At 42.3% G+C, this 21,668-nt stretch overlaps 1 protein-coding gene across 2 annotated transcripts in view; it reads left to right on the top strand.

Annotated features, from left to right (window-relative positions):
* The window catches only part of DNAH9 (dynein axonemal heavy chain 9), a 241,202-nt gene that overhangs the window by 168,564 nt on the left and 50,970 nt on the right, over window positions 1-21,668 (top strand). For both annotated transcript variants that reach the window (XM_074319350.1, XM_074319351.1), the window contains 7 exons: window positions 2,025-2,144; window positions 4,389-4,577; window positions 7,020-7,255; window positions 11,019-11,141; window positions 12,094-12,298; window positions 14,266-14,430; window positions 19,776-19,916. In XM_074319350.1, coding sequence (XP_074175451.1) covers window positions 2,025-2,144; window positions 4,389-4,577; window positions 7,020-7,255; window positions 11,019-11,141; window positions 12,094-12,298; window positions 14,266-14,430; window positions 19,776-19,916 — 1,179 coding nt within the window. The remainder of the gene's footprint in view (window positions 1-2,024; window positions 2,145-4,388; window positions 4,578-7,019; window positions 7,256-11,018; window positions 11,142-12,093; window positions 12,299-14,265; window positions 14,431-19,775; window positions 19,917-21,668) is intronic.

The raw sequence follows: 21,668 nt of genomic DNA, 5'->3' as shown, positions 1-21,668 counted from the left end.
CCCATTCCTTTGTGGAGGCACTATATTTATCTTTTTTGGAAGCCTTTCAATTTTTTTTCCCTTGGTATCTGAAACTTTACATTGATATGCTTAGCCGCCATCCTGTTTCATTCATTGTACTTGGCACATAGAGACTTTTCTTCAGCTCTAAAAAATTACTTTGTGTTATGTTTTCGGTAATCTCCCTTCTGTCTCCTTTATAATTTCATTTTCTAGAACATGTATTTGTTAGATGTTAGATCTTCTGATGGGTCCTCTATTTTCTCTAATCTTTTTGACACTTTGTTTTCTTATATTTTCTAGATTTCCTCAAATTCATCTTTTAACCCATCCCTTGAATTTATTATTTTTTACATTAACAATAATGATAATTTCCACATAGTTTTTTGTTCTCTATTCATTTTACTATCATCCTCTTCATGTTTTATGGATGAAACATCATGAATCTCTCTAAGAAACTAATTATAAAGGGTTTTATGCTTTGTTGTTGTTTTTATTACTGAAGTTATCTCTTTTCCCCAGGTCATTTTTTCCTTCTTGTTTACCTTAACCTAGGCTTTTTATCAAATCTCTTCTTGTCCTTTCATGTTTAAAAGAGCAGTGATCAAACACTGATTATAGCTGTGCAGGCAAGGGCAGAGCTGGTTCACTGGCAGAATTTGCTTTCAAGATCAGATGAGTTATTCTAGATACATCCTAAATACCAGAACGTGTTGTCGTTTCTCTGCCACTACTGACTCTCCTGCCTAGTGACATAGATGCCTGCTGGCACTGCATGCTGGGCATGGAAATGGAGCTATGGGGTGGGGATTAATAGGCTTCCAATTAACCCTCCTATTTTCAGCATTCCCTGCTCACACCTGACAGTTCCAAGTCTCCCCGGGTACATGGGGCTCTGCAGGGCTGATCAGCTTCCTCTTTGGTGAACTGAGGCCAACTCTAGGTTGCAGCTGCCTCTGCCCTGCTCTGGCCATTTCCACTCCTCTGTCGGTGAGGTCATCCATAAATCTATTAGAAACCCTCAGCCTCCAATGGCCTTCAACATTTGCTTGGTGTTGTGAGCTTATGGTTTTTAAATTGCTTCACAATCATTTTAGACACATCTTGGGAAGAAGAGGAAATATATGAGTGTGGCCAGTCTGCCATCATTAATTAGATGCCTTGCCACCTGCATTTCAAACTATTTGGCCCTTAATTCATTTCTCTTGTGACTTGGTCACGGCCAACAGAGCAGCCTGAATCCGAGTTACTGCATAGACATAAGATGCACTTGGAGGCATCTGCCATGTGTCTATGTGTCTTTGTGCATGCAGATATGTCATCTGGGGGCAATAAAAGCTGTGTGCTTCCATTCTAAATTCTTAATCAATTTAGAAAAAATTGAAATCATGTCTTTAAAAAATGTTCCTATACTTCGGGATAATGGAAGAGAATAGACGAGGTTAAGTAAAAGTGATCTTGTGCCTCAGACCTTAAAGCACGGGGAGGACTTGGGTTGCAGACAGACCAGCCCCAAACTGCAGACCTGCCTCCGCAGCCGCTGCAGGTGTCCCTCTAAAGCCTCCCTGGCGTCTTTCTGACCATTTTCAGGCCCTCCAGCCTTTGATGTGCTGTTTCTTCTGCTAGCAGCCCCTGCACGTTTTTGGCAGGCTACTGGAACCCGCTTTTCCTGAACACAAGGAAGAACAGAATGGATGCACCCTCCCTCCATGTCCGTCACCCCTCCTGGCCCTGAACCAATGGCTGAGGTGCTGGAATAGGGAACCTCAGCTCTCTCCTTGGGTCAGAACTGCCCTGCCCTTCTGTACCCTCTCCTCGCGGGATCTGGCTGAAGTCCTCACTGGGACTGTGCCTGAGATCGCCCCTAAATTGCCTTCCTTCTCTGCCCTGTTCTGCCCTCCCTGTCCCCTTCCTACACCCACAAGGGCTTTCTTAAAAACTGCTTACACACGAATCCTATCTCAGCAGCACTGAGGTGACTGGGGCTGGAATTACTGATGGACCTCGTGTTCCTTTCTGAATAGCACCTTAATGAAAACCTCGCCAAACTCACGGCCAAGTTTGAGAAAGCCACGGCAGACAAACTCAAATGTCAGCAAGAAGCTGAAGCGACAGCAGGCACCATCGCCCTTGCAAATCGCCTGGTGAGTGTGAGCCTCCAAAGCCATCGAGCTTTAATGATATTAGCAGAACTTGTCAAGTGCTGCAGAGGTGCCAAATGGATGAGCACTGCTTTGACTGGGATGGGGGCGGGATATTAAAATGGGCTGGGATGCGGGGACTGATTCCTGAGAAAAGTGTCAATGTGTCCCCTGGTCTGGTCACAGTTTTCCTGCAGAGATGGTTGGGAGGATGGGAACACTGGCTCATCGGGCAGCCCATGCCAGATGGGACATGCTGACATAAGGGTGTGGCCAGGCTTAGGAACTGAGATAGAAGTAGAAAAGAATGCGACTTATTGACCCTGAGCCTTTCTGAACAGGACCTTACCTATATGCAAATACACACACACACACACAGAGCCTCTGGCCTCCCTGAAAAAATAAATCTGAGGGTCGGAACAGGGTGCTTGTGTAATGTTCTGTTGCTACATATCAAATTACTCCAAAATGTAGAGATTTAACAAGATTCATTAAATCGCACGAGTATTTGGGCAAGGTTCATCTCACGGGTCATTCTGCTCGGTGTGGTGCCCACAGGGCCACGTGGCTTTATTCAGCAGGTGGCTGCGCTGGTTTGAAGGGTCCAAAACAACATCCTTCACGCGCACCTTGTCAGGGATGGCTTCAGGAGTGGGCTCTGCTGGGACCCTCTCCCTCTCAGTGTCGTCTCAGGTCTCTCCAGCAGGGTCGTCAAACATCTTACAAGGTGACTCAGGGTTCCCAGAGCAAGTGATCCAAGAGACAGGAAGGGGAAGGTTCCAGTCTCTTAAGGCCTGGGACCGAAAGCCAGTATAAGGCCACTTCCAGGGTGTTCTGTTGGTCAAAGCAGTTGCAGATTCAACGAGAGGGAGAGCAGACATCAACTCTTGGTTAGAGGAGCATCAAAGAATTCATGGCCTTATTCAACCCCCATGGTTATACCTCATCATAAGTCAGCTGAGATCTGGCACAGCGGTATCTGCTGCATGTGATTTCTCTTTAGTCAAAGAGCCCTTACAGCACCTTCATCAGCAATGAAGGGAGGTGGAACCCATACCTCCTAACAGTTATTCCAGCCACAGTTATTCATATCACAAAGCCAGATTTTCTAGAGTCACACCAATCCCTGAACTGAGCTGTGCTTTAGTGAAGAGAGGCTATGCTGTCTGCACAGTTGTCTGTCCAGCCCGCTGCTGCATAGCTTTGAGATGATCGGTTTAGTGGAACAGTTTGGTTTAGAGACAGCTCCTCTGCAAACGTGCAAGTGATCCCAGCCACTTAGCTGGCCTGTCTTCTGTTCAGTTCCGTTTGGTTTCCTGAACTTAGCAAAGGCTTCTCAGCCCAGCTGGAGCATTTTCTAAGTTAGTGCTAGTGGGAGGCAGTGGGGTGCTCTGCTCCAGGAGTCCAGATGTTCAGGCTCCAAAGCCACCCCACCTCTACTGACCCAGAGGTTCTGGCAAGATGCTTCTACTTTGTGGTCTTTATCTGTGTAATCTAAACATGGGCGTGGGGACAGTTGGGTTGCCCAATCCCTAAGATCTCCGCCAGCTCCGGTATTCTATGCTGCTGTCTTTCAAGGAAGAAAACAGGATAAATCCTAACACAGAAGTTAACTTCCACCATACACCTAACAGTTCTCTGTAGAAAGGTTGTGTGTGCTCCCCAGAGAAGGGTGCCCCAGAATGGTGTGCTGTACCAAAGCGGGTCGGGCAGAGTCAGGATGTGTTCTGCAGTCTTGCTCCTTGGTACACACCCATGTTTCAGGACCTCTAACTCTGTGTCTTAATTACCATGTCTGTCTCCCCGCCCACTGTGAGTTATTTATAGCACGTGAACTTACTTTTATTTATTTTTATATCCCAGCATTTGGAGAGGCGATGGGAGAGTGCATAATTTTCTAATACGTTTGCGAACCGGGTACTGTGCTAAGTGATTAACATCCACAGTCACAGTTACTCCTTTCACGGTGGGTGGTATTCATCTCCATGCCCATAAAGGGCCGAGCCTAGAAGCCTGTGTTCAAAACCTGTCATCTCCCCACAGCCCACCTGGATAGCCCAGAACAGCTGCTTATTTACAGAAATGTGTGCTGCAGCCAGTACGGATCCCCAGTGACCAAAAGGGCACATGCGTGATGTCCCGAGTCTTCTGCTGTGACACGTATGCTCTGTGCTCTCCGAGACGGAATCCATGGCTCTCTGCAGCCTGCTGTGTAATAAGATTCCTCTCTGGTCTTTGAAATGCTAGGTGGGAGGACTTGCTTCTGAAAACGTGAGGTGGGCAGAAGCTGTGCAGAACTTCAAACAACAGGAAAGGAAATTATGTGGAGACATTTTACTTATCGCGGCCTTCATTTCGTACCTCGGCTTCTTTACAAAGAAATACCGGCAGAACCTCATGGACGGAACCTGGAGACCCTACCTGAGCCAGCTGAAAGTACGTACAGCCAGAATTTCTCCTGCCCACATCAGCCCGTGGGTACCAGTGAGTTCACACGACAGCAATAACCCAAATCTTCTAGTCCCTTCGCGCATACTTTCTCCCACCACCCCCCGAACATCCCCTAATGATTTCTGGGGTCCAGGAGTGACACATGTGCACACATGTCCTTCCACTCTGCCCTCCCTTACTATCCCCCACCCTCTAGGCCACCTGAGGACAGCATCTCTCTTCTTATGGGGCTCTCCATGGGGAGTCTTGTCCCCTGCCAAGCAGGCTGTATCCTGGCGTGCCTCCAAGTGATGAAGCCTGAGCAGCACCAAAACCACCCTGTTTCCCTCCAAACTCACTGCTCTTGAACCAGACTTGAGAGTAGCAGCAGAGGCACACGGCCCCTTTCCAAGATTCTGCGTTGTTCCTTGTTCCTGGGCCCCAAAGCTGCATGGTGTGTGTCTGTGGTTCACACACAGACCCCCTTCTGAAAACTTAATCTCCTCCTGTCCTGTGTACTCAGCTTGTTCTCTTAGCGTCAGTCGGTCCAGTTTCCTTCCAGCTCCTTTCTCTACACTGATATGACGAAGCGGGAAAATGCTGGTTCCTAACTGAAGCGGGTTCAGGTTTGTGTCTGGAGCCCATAGTCAGAATAATACCTCGTGTTACCTTGACACACACTTCAACATCACTCAGATTCCTCAATCCACAAATATTCACTGAGGATTGATTCAGCGTGTCCTACGACCCCACGAGGCAGGAGCAGCAAAAGACATTCAGCCCAGAATGCCTGCAGGAAATTCACAGTCCAATGGAGGAGATTGAGTTCATAACCAGCAGCCGTAGTAAGAGCACACAAAGTGAGGGTTTATTCCAAATTTCATCGGCACATGGCTGCTTTGAACACAAAACCCACATTGTCGAGTAATGGTTGCTTTCACACATCGGCTCATAAAATCTCACCGGATAATTTGTTGAATAGTGGTTTAAAAACTGTGACAGTATTAGGAAATAAACAAAAAATAAAGCTGGTGTTTATTTATCTTGAATACTTGTAGAAAAGAAAACTGTTGAAAAGATGATCGCTAACTGAGTGGACAAAGCTCAGTGGTGCTTAGTGAGGACTGTTCTGGCTTTGTTTGGGATTTTTATACATTTTTTGTGCCATGGACCCTTTTGGCAGTCTGGTAAAATCTATGGATCCCTTCTCACAATAATAGTTTTAGTGCATAAAATATAATGCCTAAGATTACAAAGTAAAACAACTCTATATAAATACATTTCTGATCCCAGGATAAGAACCTTCAGGGGTAGGTTTCCCTTTCGATGCTTACGGTATAGCACTGGCCATTTGTAAACTTAATAGGTGTGATTAAAGGGACAGGAGATGGTTTGGAGAGATTTTCCTGAGGTAACTGGGAAGACAGAGTGCAGAGAAACACAGAGACAGGGGTTAAAGGGCACATGGATGAACCTTGTAAACATTCTGCTAAGTGGAAGTATCCAGACACAAAAGGTCATATATTGTATGATTCCATTTATGTGAACTATCCAGAATAGGTAAATCCATAGGGAAGGAAAGCAGAACAGTGGTTGCTAAGAGCTGGGGGTAGGAGAGAACAGGAAGTGACTACTAATGGGTATGGGTTTCCTTTTAGGGTGATAAAAATGTTTCAGAACTAGATAGAGCTGATGGTTGCACAACACCGTGAATATTAGTTCAATTTTTTTTAAAGTGTATGTCTACAGTGAAAAGTATGACTTGTACAAGAATGACACCAGCTGAGAGAGGTCGGCAGAGGCAGACAAGGAAGGGTCTGGTGCACACACAGGGCTGGGAAGGGAAACAGGCCCTGAGAGACGCACTCGGGGCTGGTGGTTTGCTCACCAGCTGCCCAGCGGGGGAGTTTGCAGGGAGAAGTCATGCGAGCAGCCTGGGAGTGGGGTGTTCTGGGCAGGCAGACAGGTAAACAGCTCTGGTTCTTTGCATCAGCAAGTGGTGAAGTAGATGAGAGAGTGGTTGGTGTGCGCTGGCACAGACAGGAGAAAGCCACATACACATGGGGCCTGGCTCCTGAAGCATGCATGAGACACACAGAAACGTAGTGGAGAAGTGGCCCTGTTCACATGGGTGAGGGCATAAAAGAGCCTATTGATTAAAAAATAAATAATCTACGGTAGAAATCTGATTTAGGTGAATATACTGAGAGAAAAGGGTTACACAGGCTGAATGTCTGCTGTTGTTCATCACACAAGAGAAAAAAAGACTCTTAGGACTTGCAAAAACCTGCTTCCAGAAATAATTACACAGCCCGGAAAACAGTCTTCAGTGGGATTCTGATCTTGCTTTCAGGGAGGCGTGTCACTGTAGTGAGCTGCTGTGTATCCCACCCCAGCTGAGAAAGCATGCTTCCATTCTGAGAGTGGGTGACATTTCTCCATCACCAGGTTCCCATCCCAGTCACCCCCGCCCTGGATCCCCTGAGGATGCTGACGGATGATGCCGACGTGGCCGCCTGGCAGAACGAAGGCCTCCCTGCAGACCGCGTGTCCGTGGAGAATGCCACCATCCTCACCAACTGCGAGCGCTGGCCGCTCATGGTTGACCCTCAGCTGCAAGGCATCAAATGGATCAAGAACACATATGGCGAAGCCCTCCGCGTCACCCAGATTGGTCAGAAGGGGTGAGTGGCTCAGCACGAAATGCCTCACTTTTACCATTTGTGCAGAGCAAACAACACTGCTACGAGCAGACCTTAAGCCCCAGTGGATTGTTTCTACCCTCCTGGTCCCTCCGTGAGGTCGCTCATGTTCCTCCTCCCACTTTAGGTTGCACCTCATTGCACGATGCTTGAGGACTGAGCCTCTGCTTGTCTTTCTCGTTAGAAAGCATGTGTATCAGCCTCCTGGCCCATTCAGGAGTCCTCACTCTACTGTGCCTGGCATGCGTCCTTTCGTCTCTCCTTCAACACTTCCTGCCTCCCCATACATCGCAGTCCATTGTCCGCCAACTCTGTGTTTTACAACGTCTTCTTCACATTGAGCCCAAAACTGCCTCCCTTAGCTCTTTCCTACCCATGGTTCCGACCCCTGCCCCTGAGCGACATTGATCAAACTTAAGCTCTCTTTCTCCTGAGGCACAATTGGACATTTGCAGTTGGATGCATAGCTGTCAAGTTAGTTATGAAAAATTCAGAGCCCTTTGTACCTGCCATGCGGCTTTGTACATACAAGATGAGGGAGTTACTGCACAAAGGGACGTGCAGAGAATATCTGTCAGCACCCACCACACTTCACAGGCCCAGGCCTCAGCATCTCTCACCGCATTGCTTCATGAACTCTGTTACAACTTAGCTCTGTAGTTTCAGTACTCACTTCATATTCTGTGCATTAGGATACATGAAGCAAATAGGATGGGGCAGTGAGGGAGGGGGAGCGTGTCAGGGATCATGAATTAGGGGTTTGAGATGTGCCAGGCTTGGTGTTAGGAGTTTTTTTTCAAATGGTTTTTTAATTCACACAATATGGAAGGTTAGTGTTACTGGTACTATTTCACATTTGAGGAAATTGAGGTTTACAGAAGTAATTTCCCCATGAGTACACAGTTTTAAAAGTGATGGATATTTGTACACCCATGTTCATCATTTACAAGAGCCAAAAGGGGGAAGCAATCCAAGTGTCCCTCAACAAATGAATGGATAAACAAAACGTGGTGTAAACATACAGTGGAATTTATTCAACCTTAAAAAAGAATAGAATTATGACACATGCTACAACATGGATGAATCTTGAGGACATCGTGCTAAGTGAAATGAGCCAGTCACCAAAGGACAAATACTGCAAAATTCCACTTCTATGAGGTACTTAGAGTAGTCACATTCATAGAGACAGAAAGTAGAATGGTGGTTCCAGACGATGGGGTAAGGGAAATGAGGAGTTATTATTTAAAGGTACTGGTTTCAGTTTTGCAAGATGAAAAGAGCTCTGGAGAGGAGTGGTGGTGATGGTAGTGCAATAATGTGAATGTACCGTGTTGCCCCGAAAATAAGACTTAGCTGGACCATCAGTTCTAATATGTCTTTTGGAGCAAAAATTAATATAAGAAAATTAATATAATATTTTAATTAATATATTAAAATTAATATATTAAAATAAGACCGGGTATAATATAATATAATATAATATAATATAATATAATATAATATAATATAATATAATATAATATAATATAATATCTAGGTCTAATATAACATAACATAATATAAGATAGGGTCTTATATTAATTTTTGCTCCAAAATACACCTTAGAGCTGATGGTCCAGCTAGGTTTTATTTTTGGGGAAACATGGTACTTAATGCCACTGAGCTTTACACTGAAAAATGGTTAAGAAGGTAGATTTTCTGTTATGTATATTTTACCACAATTAAAAATCTTTTTTTTTTTTTTTAAATGGATGGAGGTAGTGTTTGAACTAAGGTGATCGTCACTTAGAAACCCAATGTTTATCCACTCTAACACATAGCCCAAAGAGAGGTTTGCTGCTCTGGTCATATGTCCTAAACATACTTGTCCAGAGGTCCACCTCAACCATGGTTGTTTAAATCAAACATGCAATGTTACAAAAATAGTTAAACAAAACAAATATTGAATACCAGAATGGATACTTTCTTAGAGCAAACTTTGATGAGAAGTGACATGATACATTTTTATCTGTATCATGTAATCTAGTCACAAGTAATCTAACCCTAGCCTTTTCCCGAAACTTTGATTGAAGTATTCTTTTCTAACTGACCAATAACTACATTTTAGAAAGAAGTGTTTGTTCTTTTTGCTCATTCCTATGTTCCTAATTCCAAAAACAGTGCCTGACATGTAGTAGGCCCTCAATAAATATCTGTGCAATTAATTCTGTGTTCATATCCATTGATTACTTTTCTCTTAGATGGTTTTTGATATTTGGTATCTATTATTTGAATCAAAATATTATATATAGAATGTGTTAAGACTCTTTAGTATAGTCTTCATCATATGAATAGACATTTATTTGAGTGTCATTTGCCTTTTAATTTTATTTATGGGGTTTGACATACTACAGTTTGTTTTATTTTTTTAAATTTGGTCAGATTTGTTACCCATTTCTTCTATAGATCATGCTCAGAAAAGTGTTTTTCTTTCCAGACCTTATGTAAATATTTACCTAGGTTTTTCAGTTTTTTATGGGTTTTCTTTTTACATTGAAATCCAATCACCTCAAAAATATTTTAGGGTACTATACTCATATAAGGTACAGACCTAATTTTCATCTTTCAAGTGGTTAGTCATTTTCCAATACCATTTATTAAATTCTCCATCCTTTTCCCAATTAATTACAGATGACATTTTACTCCACATTAAATTATCTTATTGAATGGAATCTTCATTCCTTTCTATTTATATATTACTATACCAGCCTTTAATTACTTATTTTTATATTTAGTTACATGTATTATGGTATTTCTCATCACAAAAGTAATATATCATTATAGTAATAATAAAAGTGTTTACCAAAAAACACATAGAAAAATGTTTTAAAACTCCTATAATCCATTATTCATAGAAAAGCATCACTTACTTTTTAGCATATGATATCCTTTAAGACTTCTTTCTACATATCTGTATTGTTGAAGTTATACAAAATATTTTAGTATTAGCTTATATGAGTTCCTCCTCTTTTTTATTATCATTTTTTATTCATCCCATTTTTTTCTTTTTTAGTTTAACTTTAAGATTTTGGTCAAGGTCTGTGAAGTTATTATTAAAATTTTAATTGGAATTACATCAAACTTATAAATCTATTTAGGGAAAATCAAGATTTTAACATGTTTATTAAATTCTACATAACATTGAAAATTTTTAAATAACCTAGATTTTGGTAATTGATTGTAAATAAATGAAGATGTATCAACATGATCTAATACCCAGTTATATAACAATTATTATAGAAGAATATTTAATGACATGGGGAAATGTTTATGATAAATTTTATGTACAAAAACCAGCTTATAAAATAAATATGCTCTATAAGTCTAATAATAAATCAATATAAATGCAAATATAAATAAATATACAAATAATATAATATAAAATAAATAGAAATAGTGATAAGAAATTTGAAAATATAATATATCCAAACATAGATAGTAAAAATCAAAATATAAATGATAGATGGAAAGGTTACAGTTAATTTTCATATTATATTATATTTTGTAATTTTTCCTATTTCTAAAACTGCATTAAGATCACTATAAAATTATATAAATGTCATTTTAAATAGAGAAAAATGTGGCCACTGAAACCATCCCCGTCCAAGTTCATCGCTGTGCTTCAGAGGCCACAGTTCTCTTGTTGTTAAGTTTCCTCTGAATCCATTCGTTGCCACAGGCTCATACTGCCTGCCTTTCTCCCCAGGTACCTTCAAATCATAGAGCATGCCCTGGAAGCTGGAAATGTGGTGCTGATTGAAAACCTGGAAGAGTCCATTGATCCTGTCCTGGGACCCCTGCTGGGGAGAGAAGTCATTAAAAAAGGACGGTAAGATCCAGCTGTGCTGGCCATGCTTTGCGAAGAGCTGGTTCACAGCCCCAGGTAGAGCTGTGGACAGATCTGCTCTTAGAACATCCTCCACACTTCGTGTCAAGCAGCTCCCCACAGCATGCACACCTTTCTTCCGGAAAAGGAATGATTTAGCTGCCCTCATGTCCTAGAGGAAGTTTCCTGGAATAACTGCTTCCATCAATCAGGGTCCTCCTTCACTTCTTTCTATGTGTCCATAGTACGCTATTTTGGAGGAACTTTAGGAGGAAAGTGACTTTTACACTTGAGCATTTTATCTAAGCCAGACCTCTGAGTTCTGAGAACTCGCTCTTTGTCAGTGTGATGAGCCCCTGTTGCTTTGGGTGCAAAAAGGTGATTGGTATGTGGCAGAAGGATGAGAAAAAGGGAGGGAAGAGAAGGGCAATAGGCACATAGGAGAGGGAATGATAGTTATCACAAAGGGGTGCTTGGCTCAGGAGCCTCCCCCACTGCGCAGGTCATAAGTTGCCTTTCCATATCCTTAGGATGTGCTCCTTTACTTAATTAACCATTTTCACCCATAGAAGTCATTCTCCATCAAACATGAAAAAAAAATAAGTGCTATTGCCAGCCCATGAGGCAACTTTGTACAAACTAAAAGGTGCCCCTTCCTGTAAACACTTTACTGCCACCTGCTGGAAATGTTTCATAATGTGTGACTGGCTCTCTGGACACTTGTGCATGCAAGATCAGACATGGTGGCCATGGGAAAAAGTCAGTCACCCTCCACCCCTGTTCCCCACATTAGGGCAAGCAAGGATCCTAGGGTGCACTCTGGACATGCTTAGAAGGAATCCATCTGAATATGGCAATAATGTTTACTATACTCTTGCAAAAAAACATCTAGTTTCTGGACCTGACTGACGCTCATGGGAAGGCACCCAACTTCACATGAGCCTTTATGTTCCAGGTTCATTAAAATCGGAGACAAAGAGTGTGAATACAATCCCACGTTCCGGCTCATCCTTCACACCAAGCTGGCCAATCCTCACTACCAGCCCGAGCTGCAGGCCCAGGCCACCCTGATCAACTTCAGCGTGACCAGGGACGGCCTGGAGGACCAGCTGCTGGCCGCTGTGGTCAGCATGGAGAGACCAGACCTAGAGCAGCTGAAGGTGTGTCCGTGTCCACCTGGAAAGGGAGGAAGAAGATGCTCTGTCACTAGACCGGGCAGTGCTCCCCACTCAGGAGGGGACAGGCCCTTCTCCTGGAGCTGAGCGGCGGGCGCTCTGCGAGACCTTGTGGGGGCGCCAACACCATCCAGCCTCCTGGAACACCAAGTTGAGAAACAGGATAGAGAGGCAGAAAAGAGATGAAAGAACAGCCACACTGATGGCCAAGAGCAGGGCCTGGCACAGGGCTATGAGCTTGCTTGGGCCAGCCCATGAGGGCTTCTTGTCACACATATTCACATGCCTATGTCAGAACTAAGTGGGCTTCAGTTTTGCAAGGGTGTTCAAACCAGCTTCAACCACCTTAGGATGGTGTCCTAGTCAGCTCAGGGTGCTGGAACAAAACACCATAGACTGGGTGGCTTCGACAACACAAACTTATTTTCTCACACTTCTGGAAGCTGGGAGTCCAAGCTAGGGGGCCAGCGTGTTTGGTTTCTGGTGAGACCTTCCTGCTAGTAGATGGCCACTGTATCCCCATGTACTCAGACCTCCTGTGTGTGCAGAGGCGAGAGCAAGCTGTCTGGTATCCCCGTGTGTAAGCACACTGATCCCATTGGACCGGGCCCCACCCCAGGGACCTCATTTAACCTCAATCACCTCCCTAAAGGCCAGTCTCTGATACAGTCACATGGGGGGAGGGGTTAGGGCTTCAGCATATGAATTGAAGGGCGAGGGGAGGGGCACAGTTCAGTCCATAGCAAGTAGTATCCCCTTTTTACTCTCTTTAGACCTGATTAGAATATAACATACAAGTCCAAAATTACAGTTCACATGAAACTAACTTCAGGACTCCCTGGGCCTCTGCTTCCTGCAAGCATTCCTTTATTAGGTACCTGTGGAGCACCAGCTCTGTAACAGGCAAGGTCGCAGGTGCTGGAGATTCAGCAGGTAATAAGGAAATGGCCTTGCCCTCATCAGCTTACAGCCTACTGGAGGAACAGAGAAAATAAGAATGTAAACAAACAAACAAAAAATGTCATTTCAGGTGGTGATAAGAATTTTGAAGAAAAGAAAGCAGGATGATATTAGAGAGCCAGGGGCTAATTTAAACTGGGGACCTCGGCAAAAGATTCAGTGAGGAGGTGGCATTTGAGCTGATTCCTAAATAATGTGAAAGCCTCTGGCCCAGAGTGTTCCCAGCAGAGAACAGTGAATCCTGGTCATACGGCCGGATTGAGGAAGGTGTTTGTAAACCAGGATGGCCCTGGCGTCAGCCTCCAAGGAAGACTGTCCTTTTCATGGACCCAAAAGCAATAATCCCAGACCAAACAAAGGCAAAGAAACTACAGCTGCCTGAAGTTAAGCCCCCCCGCCCCGTCCCATAAAGAGAGTGCTCAGTGCTTTAGGATATGGAATCCAACCATCAGAAAGGTCTTTGTGGACACCAGCCCCCCACGCCAGTCTTAAGGAGAGCCCCGGCAATGAGCTTGTCTAAACAGTGGAATTTTCTGATGATTTCTGCCCCCCAAAAAATAAAAACGAATTCATAGGAGAGCTGTTCATCTGAGGGCAGTAAAACGGTGAGAGAGAGGACCCTCTGGAGAACTAAAACTTGACCCTACCCTCTAACTATCCACAAAAATAGGTTCCATTTTGTACACAGACGGGGCATCATCATTGTGGGAAGCAGTGCCCAGCACTTCTAGAAGTAGGGACTGGGGTTAACCCAGTTAACCCAGCGGAGGGTAACCTTGCCTGAGGTCACATGACTAGGAAAGGGTGTGGTTGGGATTCAACTCATCCGCTTCTCTTGTTTGCTTAGGGTCTCAAGCACTCTATTTGGCCTCCAGTTTCCTATCTGGGAGGGAAGGGACTCTCGCCCCATAAGCATTTATTTTTTCCAACCTATTCCAAGAGTAAGATACTCTGGACTTCTATACGTGACTCCCCTTTCTTGATATTTGCAGTCAGATCTCACGAAGCAGCAGAATGGGTTCAAAATCACCCTCAAAACCCTGGAAGACACCCTGCTGTCTCGCCTCTCCTCAGCATCCGGGAACTTCCTGGGAGAGACGGCCTTGGTGGAGAACCTTGAGATCACCAAGCAGACTGCTGCAGAAGTGGAGGAAAAGGTAAAACTGCTCTGGCAGCCTAGGCTGGGGGGCAGAGGCCCTCCTCCCTGCCTGAGTCTGACTTTTAGGAAAAAAATAAGTCAGAGTAACAGATGGCTTCTCCATCTCCCCAAGTTTCTTCTAGAAAAACAAAGCTGAGCAGGACTCCTGACATGACTACCTCACCTCCTGCATCATGGAGTTCCCACCTTCTGGCAAATGCTTTTGACAACTCATTTGATGAGCACTTAAGTCTGTGCAGGGCCTCTCGTTCTATGCAGGGAATGGCAGCTCAAACTTAATTCCTCAGTGAGTTTGTGGAGTTGCCCTGCAGCTAAGGGATCACACTGCTCTATGAGTTGGCTGGTTCAGGCATGACCGCACCCTGAGAAAACCCCAGCCTGTGAAAATCTCACAGGTCTGATTTTAATGAGAGAGCTCCAGTGATTTCCCAGGAAATTCAGCTCTCAAAAACGGTATCATCCTGCGAAACAATTTAGTAGATAGCTTGCTTTCTTTATTTCACAACATTTGGAAGTCTTTTCCCTTGTGGGGACTATAACTCATGACTTGCTGGGGACAAACCCATCCCCGTTTCCCAAAAGGCTGCTGAACCTACACAGGCCCTTCCTCATTGTCAGCCCTGCTCTTGGATAGAAAAGGTAATTAAGATACTGGCTCTGAGCAGGATAAGTGTGCCCATAGCAGCGTCCAGGAACACTACACCATCGAGGGAATACACTTATTGTCAGATTATTGGGATTTTTCCAAATATGTAAAAGACTCTGTTCCAGGTAGGGACGAGGTAGGAAAAAATGAAAAGTAATGATGGGCAGGGCAAATAAACCAGCTCATACCCACTCTGAGATAACAGACCACTGAGGTCGGGGTGAGAGACTGAAAGGAAGAAGGTCCAGCCTTGCGTTGTCTCTGTGGCTGTTGTGTGACCAGCAGGTTTACTGCTGTTTCTCTGCGGTCTCCATGTCTCTAGAGAGGAGTATGCAAAGTTTGTAAAATAATTATAGAAGTTCCACTGCCTAGGGCAGAAGAGATGGCGGAACAGAACCCAATTCACATAGGAGGGGTAGGTCAGAGATGGAATTGACCATGTTGATTTTTCTTCCTCCCTCCTCAACCCTTCTTTCTTTAGCCCTCTCTTTAAAGTCAGTGAACATTTATTGAGTGCCTGCTGTGTGCCAAGTGTTTCAAAATGCCTTTTTGTCTCTTGTTGCTTCTTTTCCTTTTGTCTTCTTTCTCATTGATTCATCCAATGAATACTCACTTGGAGGCTGCTGTATTCCAAATTCCATGACAAAAGTTGGGGGTATAACAATGACCTTGCCAGAATCCCAGGCTTCCAGGACTTGGTCCCCTGGAGGAGACAGACAAGTAACCAGACAACTGCAAAGCTGTGATGAGGGTGGTGGTAGAGGAAGCACAGGAAGCCGTGAACAGACAGAGGAAAGGCACTCAATCATGTTGGCTGAGAGGGAGAGGGCTGTTTCCCTTCAGTGTAACTGGAACATCGAGAGATTGTAGAGGGGATGGAAGTAGTCACTGGAGATGAGGCATGGAAGGTAGGCTGTGTTTCCATTGCAAAGGGCTTTGTAGACCATGCTAAGAAGTTTGGGCTTTAGAAGAGAGTTGGGGATCATACAAGAGTTGTTGAGGTTTATTTTTTCTTTTTAGAGAAGAGAGTGACATGATTAGATCTGTGCTTTAGAAAGATCACTCCAGCTATAATCTGGTGGGGAGCCTGGGAACGCAGGAAGCAGAGAAAGTAGTAGGATGTGCAGTAATCCAGACTAGAGGATGGTGTCCTGAATTAAGGCTGGCAGTAGTGGTACGAAGAAGTGGGACAATTCAAGAGCTATGTGCAAATTCCAGGAGGTTAAATTGAAAAACTTGTTAATTGATTGCATATGGTTATATGTGGCTAAAGAGAATGTCTCAGGCTCCGGGAATAAGCATCTAGCAAGGTACTGGTGCCAACAGGGAACATCCCATGGGTTTTTGGATATAAGGTTTTGGGCTGGCGATAAGAATGCTCAGTCATCAACAAGTAGTTGATCATTGAAACTTTAGGAGTCGATGAAGTCATCTGGGAGATACGTGTGCAATGATAAGACGGGGAGTAGAGCATTGAGGGATACTAAGACACTTTAAGGGAAGTAAAGAAGATATGAAGAATGGAATAGAGCAGAGAGGTGAGAGGAAAAGCAGGTAAATAAGGTATTATGAAAAATCATTTCAAGAGAAGGGATGTCAATGGTGTTGAATGATGCTGAGAACTCAGGTAAGACATGGCTGAGATGGGTCCACTGAATTTTGCAAAAGGGAGTTATTAATGAACTTGAGTAGAATGGTTTCAGGGAAGTAGTAGAAGTGGAAGCTTGTATTAGAACACCATATTAGATTGAGACTAAATGGGAGTCGAGAAAGGGGACGTAAATATAGACAACTCTTTAAAGAAACCAAACTATGAAATGGTAAAAAGAAAAAGAATTGTAACTTAAGGAGTACGTGGGATCCTTGGAGGCTTTATCCCCTAAGATGGGAGGGAATGAGCATGTTAAGGTCTTAGCTGGGGATGGGAGGATGCATGGGTTATAAAGGAAAAGGAGCAGTTGTGAAGAGTTGAGTTTATAGGAATGAGAAGGAATGATTAATACAGTGGGGTACATCAGAAAGTCAGGAAAAATATAATTCCAGTCACCAATGAAGAGCTTATCTTTATTTTTTTTTATTTAAGTATACTTGGTATACAAAATTATGTTGGTTACATTAGTTTCAGATGTACAATATAGTGATTCGACATTTTTATACTTTACATTCTGATCACTCCCACTAATTCTATTAATCATCCATTACCGGGCAAGAGCATATCTTTAGAAAGATGGAGAGTTAGTTTCAATGTGATAGGGGATAAAGGTCCAAAAGGAGTGTAGAAACGGTTCATGGGTCCCTGTGGACCACTGGAGTTGGGGGACAGAAATTTAAAGGAATGGAAATTAAGGAAATCCTTTTCTTATGGCCCCTATGTAATCTGTGAAAGCATGAGTCAAGTTCATCTGCTGAGAGAGAGGGAATGATGGTGAGATAGAGGGCTTGGGGAGAAGAGTGAAGATTTATAATAGTTGTTGCAGGAAATGGAAATGAAAGTTGACTAGAGACACACAAATTAATGAACAGCATTAAGGACCCAGGTGAGTTTGAAGAATATGGATCTGCGATAACACCAGTCTGAGCAATTATGTGATTTTTGTTCATTTCTGCTCCCTTCTGAGAATCTTTGTCTTTTAACTACTGAATGTAACCAACTTACATTTATTAACATTACTGATATAGTTAAATATCTTTCTACTATCTTAATTTTTATTAAATTTCTTTCTACTGTCTTAATTTGTGTTTTCTATTAACCATGCCTTTTGTTTATGTCTACTCACATAAAACTTTTTCTCCTTTCTTGATTTTTCTTTATCCTCCTCTTTTATCCTTGGCTGATTTTAAAGTTATTCACTCTTATTTTATTGATTAACCTCAATTGTTTCATTTATATACAAAAAATATATTTCATTTTATATGTGACTTAACAATAGATATTGAACAATATATCTGGCCTCTTCCAAAACAATGTAAGGATTTTAGAACACTTTGATCATTTGCTCCCATCTTCTGTTACTGTTCTTTAATATTTTAGTTCAACCTTGCTTTTACCACCTATTTCCAAACTGGTTGTGATTTTTTAGAGTCTTCGTTATTTAGATTAGCTATATATTTAAGAAATTCTTGTATTTCGTTTCTTCATGTTAGTTCAGTTTTCTTCTAATTGAAGTAAATAATTATTTCTTCAAGGGCCTGTGGGGAGTAAACTTTCTTTGACCTCAACTCCTTCTTCAAAGAAAGAGCTCTGGTCTTTCATCGCTTTTGGAAAAGTCTGAATTATTGTAGCTTCAAACACTACCCCTCCCTCATGTTCTCTATTCTCCGCTTATTTCTGTTAGACATATTTTGAATCTTCTCATTCTATCTGCCAAGACTGCCAAGTCTCATCATCTCTTTTATATATTTTCCATCTTTATTTCTCTCTGAGCTGCTATTGTAACAATTCCTTCAGATCTGTCTTGTAGTGTGCTTATTTTCTTTTCAACTCTAGTCCATTTTTTAACTGAGTCCATTTGTACTGAGTTTTTCATTTATATAAATGTATCTTTCTAAGTTCTAGTTAGTCTCTTTTCAGATAATGCCTGTTCTTTTTTACAATGCCCTGATTTTATTTTTACCTCTTACTTTACCTTTTTTAAAACCTTTTTACCTATTTTTTTTGCCTTTTACTTCATTTCACCTCTACTACTTTTAAACATAAGTAGTTACTTGTGAGTTTTAGATTGTTCACTCAGCTTCAGCTCTTAGGATGCTAATCCTAGGAATTTTTTGTGTGGGGAAGAGTTATCTAATTGACCCCTTTGGTAACACTTCCTCCTGAAGTTTTGTTTATTATAAGCTCATCTTCAATAGGGATCATTGTTTTTTTTCCTGTGAGACCCTTACAAATTATCAGTAGTTTCACTCTATTCTGGAGCAGAAGGCAGATCATATTAAGGTTTGTGTTTAGCGGTATGTTCTTAAAGAAGCCCCCTTTCTGATGCATAAGTCTCTTTTCCTATTTTTACATCTGATCAGCAATTTACTAAAAATAGAATATTACGTTGAAAGAGATTTTCTTTGTGAGTTAGCCTGTTAACTTTTTCATAAAAATTAAGGAAATAGAAAAATAGATTATGCGTCTTTTTTTCAATTATAGTTGACATTCACTGTTATTTTGTATTAGTTTCACGTGTACAGCATAGTGATTAGACATTTATATAATTTAAGAAGTGGTCCCCCTGATAAGTTTAGTACCCACCTGGCACCATACATAGTTATTACCATATTATTGACTATATTTCCTTATATTTTAATGTAAAGAACAAAATTAACAAACAAATAAAACAGATTATACTCCTCTTACTGGATACACACTTTCTGGAATTCTGGTTTATTTTCAAGTAATATATATGTTTGTATTTCTATGAAATGTTTCTTGTTAGAAATGGAGCTAAGAGGCTTGGATGGCCCACATTTGCCAACTGGAAGAGCTGACACTCTAACCCTTGTGAAAGTCTAGGAGTGTATCAAATCCTTTGTCACTCAAGCTCTATGAAGGAATACCACAAGAGCTTTTAACCTTCCAGCCACTGTCCCCATCCCAATATACCCCACTCCATACATAGACATGTATGTCCTTATACAGAAAAGCCAAGCTATTTTCAGTAAGCCCTGGTTGGTTGGAACAATGGACCACTGTTTGTTTATTTTTCTAACAGGTCCAGGAGGCCAAGTTGACTGAAGTGAAAATCAACGAGGCCCGAGAGCACTACCGACCTGCAGCTGCCCGAGCCTCACTGCTCTACTTCATCATGAATGACCTCAGCAAGATCCATCCGATGTACCAGTTTTCTCTCAAGGTAACCTTCACCTGGAGTTTTCTACATAATCATGATAAAGCAGTATAATCTACTGCTCTAAGCGACTCTCCATGAGAGCTTATCCATGTGCTTTTATTAGGTAAGGCAGATCTTTAAAATCAAATCCAGGAGAACAGCTGCAGTGCCTTCAGGCCTATATTACCTCCCTCATGTCTTTAATTGGGTCTTTCATGACTCGTTGGTTATTGGGCTGGAACAGGAGATGCGACACCAAGTCTCAGCCTCACTCCTTCAGTAAGCATATATGATGTGGCAGGTACTATGCTTACTGAACGTGTGAAAGTGAATACCAGGAAATAGCAGAAGTAATCCCTGCCCCCAAAGAGCTTAAAGTAAATAGGGACAATCAAATGCGTGTGTCACTTGTATCAGTTAAAACCAAAGCAGGCGATAATAATGGATCAACTTTAAATTCCTTTGCTCATTACTTTCATGTCCCAAAGCTACTGTTTTATGGTTGTTGAAATATTTCTAAAACCAAAGATGTTAGCAAATTATAAGTGCTGACTAAACTTATCTTACTCATGAAAAAGAAAGATCTATAAATTTTAAATGTATCTTTGTCCCCTAGAGCATTCACCAAAAGATCATAATTGAAGAGGCATTAGGGGACAGTGAAGCATTTCTGAATAATTTATTTGGTTTGACCCAACAGACAGAAAACACACACACACACACACACACACACACACACACACACACACTCAGAGCACACACCTCATTTTGTGAAGCTCAACTGCCATATGGAGGCCAAGGTGTTGGGATGAACTTGATCAGCTAAGAAATCAGAGGGCGTCTACTATCTGGGCTCATTTAACTAGAAGTGGCATTTCACCATTTCCCAATACATTTCCTTCACCTCAGAGTCTTTCCAGATAAACTGAACTGTGTTTATAATATTTTATGTTTTTAAAAGAAATCCAATACTTGGCCTTATATTCAAGTCAAAGCAGCATATGAAAGAATTATAAAATATTTTTAAATCCTGTAAAAGCTAGCCAAATAAGCCTACTAACTACAGGGTCACCTCCTTAGTTTTAAGAGTAGTTGAAATCTACCTCAGTGAGTCTTCCTGGGGAAAAAAAATCAGGTAAGGCCGATGAAAATATGTGTTCAAAGATATGTTGTAAGTTGTTTTTCAGCAACAGGACCCTGGTATAGGCCTGTTTTGTCATTCGAAGCTCTATTTATAAGAGGTGGGCATTTTGGGTCCCCGTAGTGTTATTAAGAATTGCCAAAAACTGGGGGAAACCAAAGAAAAAATAAACAAATGGGGCTACATCAAACTAAAAAGTTTCGCACAGCAAAAGAAACCACCAACAAAATGAAAAGAGAGCCCACTGAATGGGAGAAGATGTTCGCCAGTGATACATCTGATAAAGGGTTAATATCCACAATTTATAAAAGACTCATACAACTCAACACCAAAAAAACCCCAAACAATCCAATTAACGAATGAGCAGAGGACGTGAATACACATTTCTCCAAAAGGGACACAGACATGGCCAGTAGACATGAAAAGATGCTCAATGTCACTAATCATCAAAAAAATGCAAATTAAAACCACAATGAGATTTCATCACACACCTGTCAGAAGGGCAATCATCAATAAATCAACAAACAAAGAACAAGTGTTGGCAAGGATGTGGAGAAAAGGGAACCCTCATGCACTGGTGGTGGGATTACAAATTGGTGCAGCCACTATGGAAAACAGTACGGAGGTTCCTCAGA

Source organism: Rhinolophus sinicus, linkage group LG15 (assembly GCF_036562045.2).
Source record: "Rhinolophus sinicus isolate RSC01 linkage group LG15, ASM3656204v1, whole genome shotgun sequence".
NCBI lineage: Eukaryota > Metazoa > Chordata > Mammalia > Chiroptera > Rhinolophidae > Rhinolophus > Rhinolophus sinicus.
Note: the sequence above shows the minus strand (reverse complement) of the source record. Positions and strands in the feature narration are given on the sequence as shown.